At 39.8% G+C, this 6,472-nt stretch overlaps 1 protein-coding gene across 2 annotated transcripts; it reads right to left on the bottom strand.

Moving 5' to 3' along the window:
• Nucleotides 1-1,335: 1,335 nt before the first annotated feature.
• On the bottom strand, nucleotides 1,336-3,630 carry LOC130723282 (transcription factor TCP8). 2 transcript variants are annotated; one of them, XM_057574270.1, is made up of 2 exons: nucleotides 1,782-3,630; nucleotides 1,336-1,605 (listed from the first exon to the last, which is right to left on the bottom strand). In XM_057574270.1, exon 1 carries the CDS (start codon nucleotides 3,268-3,270, stop codon nucleotides 1,795-1,797), a length of 1,476 nt encoding a protein of 491 aa, XP_057430253.1. In that variant the 5' UTR covers nucleotides 3,271-3,630; the 3' UTR covers nucleotides 1,336-1,605; nucleotides 1,782-1,794. The 2 variants fall into 2 exon arrangements, with proteins under 2 accessions (XP_057430253.1, XP_057430252.1); XM_057574269.1 differs by having other exon boundaries at nucleotides 1,336-1,668; nucleotides 1,782-3,628.
• Between the last annotated feature and the right edge of the window lie 2,842 nt (nucleotides 3,631-6,472).

Here is a 6,472-nt window from a genome sequence, read left to right as displayed (position 1 = left end):
ATCATGTTAAATGGATAGATATTTTCTAATAAATGTTTCATCATATACATCATCTAATTAATGAATGAATCATGTACTATATACTTAAGATGGTCAACTATTTATTTGTGATACACCTTATTAGTAGAGATGGCAGGAAAACTCAAACCCACGGGGCCCAACCCGAAATTGTGGGCGAAACCCGATTTCTTTGGGTTTGGGTTTGGTTTTCACCCAAATTTTAAAACATGTTTGGGTTTGGGTGTGGGATTGATTAAACTCGCACCCAAACTCAAACCCAAACCCGAAGTCTTATGCATGTAATTACCAACCTTTATATATATACTATTAAAGTTACTGAGTAGTGTTTTTTTTTAAAGTTACTAAGTAGGCTTATGTTCATGAATTATATTTTTTCCTTTGTATTGGAATGATAATGAGGTTTAATCAGTTTATGTTCATGTTGTTCTCTTATGTACATGTTGTTTTCGGGTTGATATTTTTGATTTTTTGTCGGTTCGATGCTCACATTGGGTTTTGGGTTTGAGTTTGGGTAACTCGAAACCCAAGGGTTTGGGTTTGAGTTTAACTTTTATATTGAATTTAAGTTTGGGTTTTGGTGTTAAGTTTGGATTTGGGTGTGGGAATGACCAAACCCGCACTCACGGGGCCCATTGCCAACCCTACTTATTAGTTGGGTTAAAAAGTATTCCAACAAGTGTTAAGGCTTATTTAGTTCTTTTCATAACACCATATGCAATTAAGTTTTCAAATTTTCATGACTAATTGGTTTCAATATAATAGTATTATCATGTCAAGGCCAGCTATCATGCCAAATATGTACATAATCAAGGATCGTGATCGGTATAATAAAGTATTAATTGACTGTCATCGTTCAATAATATCTGTTTTCTATTCCATTCAAAATATGACATGACATATTTTCTTCTTACTAATAATCATGTGTATGTTTTTATCTTTATTTATAATAATCACATCACTAGTCGCTAACAAATAGACGTAAAAATATTGTGGGAAGAAAAGGAAAAATGATTGAAAATTATAAAATATATGAAAAATAAATAAATAGGAGTAAAATAAAGGAATTGAGTGAACAAAAGTTGTGGAAATGAATGCGTTTCTTGCTATTTAATTTAATCTCTGATAATTATATTTTTTAATCTTAAGTAGAATACTGATAGAAGGGCCGGGCTGTCTATATACATCCTTTCATGTGATAAAAAGAAGATAAAATTTCGAAATTATTTTGTTAGGGAAAAAGTTATCAGCATATATGCATCTACATGTAGAATTTTTTTAGATAAAAGTAAAAACAAAAGCATATGGAAGCAGCAGTGGATCTTCAAAATTTTCTTATAATTTTTCCCCATATTGTGACACAAACAAATAAGCAAAAATAAGAATAGCAAGAAAAATTTCCTCCTATACAAAGTCTCACTGTTGCCTAAGTCCCTGTGGACCAAAATCAAACTGTAAATACATACCAAGCTGTACTTCCCAAAACAACCTAAAGATATGAAATCAGGTTTCCCCAAAAGAGAAGTACTGTAGCAAATAAAAAACACATCACCAGAGCAACATTCAAGTATGATTTTCAGCATCATCCTGCATATCATATTGGAATTTTAAAAGCAGCAATCACACACCACAAATTAAACTCCCAATAATCTGCAAAAAATAAACAAAGTACAGAGTTGCACAAATTACAATGTAAACATGCAAATGAGGGGAATGTGTGTAGTATTTTACAGAGATGAAAAAAAGGAAATTCACTGACTCACACGCTTGGGGCAGTTATTGCGAGCTATTAGGACCATCTTCTCCTCCGCTGTCTGTAGTAGGTTGCGGCTGAGCTTGGTGTTGGTGCTCCAAGGAATGATGATGATGATTTTGAGTTTGGTGATCAGAATTGACATTGAAACCTCTGTTGTTGTTGTTGTTGTTACTGTATGCATTGAGAGCCGCCAACATACCCAAGTTGGAATCAGACATGGCCAACCCAAGATGCTGAGAGGGTGGTTGGTACATGGAACCCAATTGTAAACCACTACTACGTCCACCTTGGAATTCAACACCGACACCCCCTGTTGGAAGATTGAACCTCTGCATGAAATGCAACTGAGCTGGATTATTCGCGTTCCCACCAGCTTGTGGTGGAGGAGGAAAAGGCCACATCGTGTGTTGATTGTCTGAAGCGGAATTGACCGCGCCGCCCGCGGTCACCGGAAGCATCCAAATTGTGCTGCCACCAACAGTTGCGGCGGGTGCTGGTGCCACAGCCCACATGGCAGCGGAGGGGAGTAAATTGGAAGGTCGGAGAAGTCCGGAAGCAGAAGAGGAAGAGCCTCCGCCGCCACCATCTGGTTTGAATTGTTTGGGAGAAGAAGGGCCATCGCCGGTTTCGTTTTGCTGCGAGGATTGGTTGTTGGCGTCGTCTTTGAAGAGATCTTCTCTGTAGCGTTTTCTCATATAGTTCTCGCTGGAGTCTCCGGGAAGCGCCTCTGAGATTTGATCAGCGCTCATGAGCTGTTGGCGGTGGTGGTGAAACCCTAGCATAGGTGTGTGCTGCTGGAACGCTTCCTCGTAAGACTGGTGTGCCAGCCCAAGCGCCGCGCCGTGAAAAGTATGCGGGGCGGACTTCGACGGCGGAGCCGACAGCGTGGACCCGCTGCTTCGGAGAGAAACGTTGAGGGTGGAGAAGTTGGCGGGGATTGTCCCGGTGCCGGTGGCGGCGATGATGGCCGGCTCGGCCTGCTGGAGGAGCCACTCGATGGTCTCTCCGTCGGACTTGTGCCCCAATTCTCTGGTGAGCTGGAAAACCCTGGCGGCGCACGTGGCCGGCATTCGAATTCTCCTGCCGCGGCCATCGACCTTGGTGTGCCTGTCTTTAGTGGATCGCTTGGGCGGGTTGGCGACGGTGGTGACGGGGGCGGGGGTGGGGGCTGCGATGGTTAACTGGTGGGTGGGAGGGTCAGATCTGGTGGCGATGGCTAAGGAGGCGTCAATGAGTTGAGAGGGGACGGGGGCGGAGACAGAAGCAGAAGGAGATGATGATGAAGAAGAATTGGAAGAGGAAGATGAAGAAGAGGTTGTGGTGAGGCCAGCTTGGATGGACATGGAGCCCATGATGAAGGGTGCAGATTGTCTGCCATCGAAAACAGAAGAAGGAGGAGAAGGAGAAGGTTCTTGTTGGTGGTGGTGGGGATGATGAGTAGTACTAGTTCCTCTGTTGTTGTTGTTGTTGTTGTTTTGCAAATCTGATAGTTCCATTAGACTAGTTGGGTGTGGGGTGGGGAAGATGGGGTCTCAGCAAGGTTGAATTGTTGGTTTTTTATTTTTCTATTTTCTTTGTTGGGTTGGGTATCACAACAGCTGATTCATCACTTGCAACTCACTCACTCAATATTCATCCCCAATTCTTCTTTGTTTTTGGATAGAGAGAGAGAGAGAGAGTTGGGTGGGGTACTGGGTTGGGTTAGAGAGAGAGAGAGTTTGAAAATGTGTAGAGAGTGTTTGGAGGTGAGTGAGACTGTGAGTTTGTGGGGTTCTTGGTTTTTGATTGACTGTTGTCTTGCTCTGTGCTCAGACACAGAGAGAGAGAGAGAAAGAAAGAGTAAGTAATTAAGTAAAGGGGGGACCTCGCTTGCTCGCTCGTGGGGTCTCGTAAAAGGGATGCCAAAAAATAGCCTTTTAATTTGTTACTCGCTCACTCACTCACTCACTCACTCAGCCTTGCCTGCAAAATTCTACTATAATCCATTTCAAACTTGAAAGTCAAGAGGCTCAGTCCATACAATTAAAGTAAATAAAACTGTCAACTTCGTTTACTTCACTCACTCATTCATGTGGCCCAGCAAATCAATGCTCGAGTATCCAACTATAATTTCAAATCAATTTCTTGCATTATATAACCATTAGACTCGGTCTCCTTTTCAGGTAAGAAAATTATCACAGATTCAGATTGATTCTTCACTGTTAAGTGTTAATAATAATAATAATTTGGGGGTCTTATCTTACAGTGCACTGCAGGGGAAGGAAGACAGTGGGTGGGTGAGTTACTTAAAGGAAATGAGGGAGCTACGGGTGGGTATACATATAGTATAGTATAGTATACACATATATAACATTACATTATAGTAGTACAGTACTGAGGAGAGTGAGTGCAGGTGAGACAGCAGAGCAGAGGCTCGCATCAGATAAAAGCATCTAAGACCGACAGCTCATCCCAACCCAAACCACATTGGCTGCCTTTGTTTGTTTCTTTCTTTCATTATTATTATACCTTTTTCAGTTTTCAAATTTCATTTTTTTTTTTGTGTGTGTGTGAATTGTGATGGTCAAATTTCATTCGGTAATCCAGCTTTTGATCAGTGGAGGACGTACAAAGACAGAAATGCCCTGCTCCAGGCAAGTTTTAATTTCAATTCTAATCGTTGTATTACAGCATCACTTAATTATATTACATGCAACTTGTCTTTGCCCAGTGCCACCCCTAATCCTATACACAGAAAACCGCTTGCTTTGACAATTCAACCAAATATTTGCTGTCTAAAATCAGAAACGAAGGAAAATCTTTCCCACAAGGATAATGTGTTATCATCAAACCAGGAAATCAATGATTAAACTCTCATTTTAACTACCAACAATACACAATATTAAGTTTCAATTTTTTTGACATCTCATTTATAAATTATTAAAATTACGTTAATTTTTTTTATGTAAAGTTTAATGCATGCTGCCATGCGATCGAGGACAGGAACAGTGAGTGTTACTATTCACGCATCATATCCTTTTTTGTTTGATTCTTCCTTGAAAAAGAAAAATAGAAAAGAAAAAAAAAAGGATTCATGTCTTGACAGAGACCTGTCTATTTTACATTTTTCCGTTAAATTTGTTTGCTGCTCTCTAATTCTGCCGCAAATTCAAGTTCCAACTAATAAAAAAACTAATTTCTGATAATATTATATAAAATGTACTATATTACATCACATTTCAAAATGGTGGTGTCAGAGAGAGCACAGGATTGATATGATATGAGCCCCACTTACAGGGTCATTAAATTAATGGTAGTATGCTGCTGCTAAAATAGGTTTACCATGCATGCCCTATCCTATCAATGCTACCCGTTTCAGTCTCAATCTTTATTTCTTTCTGTTCCCACTTCCTTTCCTCTTTTAAATCCTAATTAAGCTTTTCTTGCCAAAGATAGCCATGCAAGGACAGTTAATCGTTACCACTCAATAAAAATGGGAAAAAATATCACAAGTACATCAAAATATTAATTTAAAAAAAAATGTATAAAATTTATGGCATGTTTGGGTGTAGTCGTGTAGAAGAGAGAATTTGAGAAGAATGAAAGTAGTAAGGGAGGGAAAAAGTAAATTTTTAGGTTTTTGGTACAAGAGAAATAAACAAAAGAGTGAAGAGAAAGAAAAGGCTTGTAATCTCTTCTCTGATTGTTAGTTGAGTACAGATTGGAAAGGAAAAAAAAAAAAGGCCCTTTTGTATAAAATTACGTCTTTCCCAATAGAATAGTCTTTGATGCACAGCTCAAAGATGAGGTAGAAAGAGGTGGAGGAGGAAAGAGATAGGAAGAAAATAAAAAGAAAGTAAAGATGTGATAAATAATTTGATTAATAGAGCAGAAAGAAATAGATAGAAAATAGAGGTAAAAAAGAGATGAGAGGTGTGGATAAATCACAACTCTTCCCGGTATACACACACTTTCACACAATCTACCCTACACACAATACACAAAGTTAAACCTAAGACACTAACACACCCATGCACGGAGGGAACGGGGCCACCGAAAAAAAAAGGTAACAAGACACACTGTCATTTTGACCAAGAAACACTATCGACGGACTCTATTAAAATTAGGGTAAATGGTCACAATGGTCCCTGGAAGTTCCCACCGACTTCAGAATCGTCCCTGGATGAATTTAATTAGGCTCGCGGTCCCCAGAAGTTACAAAAAATAGTCATAGTAGTCTCTGACGTTAAAATCATATAACGTCCGTTAACCTTTTACTGACATGGAATTTTTTTTTTCCCACAATCAATGCCTACGTGGAAATAGAAAATGTTCCCCCCCTAAAATGAAAGATCCAAAAGAAGTCAAATTGGTCCCTAGGTATGTGTTGGATTCTGATTGGGTTAGAAGGAGGTCACATTGGTCCTTGTTACAATCTCCCTCCATTTTAGAAACTCCTACTATTCTCCATGAAAGCAGAACGTTGGTGAAGGTTGAGAGAGAGAGAAGAGGAAGAAGAACGACACTAGTTGGAAGCTTGGAAGCTCTCTTGCTCGCTGGTGTTGTGAAAAATCGCTATGTCGCTCGCTGAGGAAGAAGAACGAAGGAGGGCGAACCCTTCGTTTGCAGCGTCAAGGTATGTCTCCCAAACCCCAAGTACTTGCAATCTGCAGTTGAAAGTTCTTACCTTTATGCATGTTAACCCTAAATTTTGACACA

The sequence above is a fragment of the Lotus japonicus genome, chromosome 6 (genome assembly GCF_012489685.1).
Source record: "Lotus japonicus ecotype B-129 chromosome 6, LjGifu_v1.2".
NCBI lineage: Eukaryota > Viridiplantae > Streptophyta > Magnoliopsida > Fabales > Fabaceae > Lotus > Lotus japonicus.
Note: the sequence above shows the minus strand (reverse complement) of the source record. Positions and strands in the feature narration are given on the sequence as shown.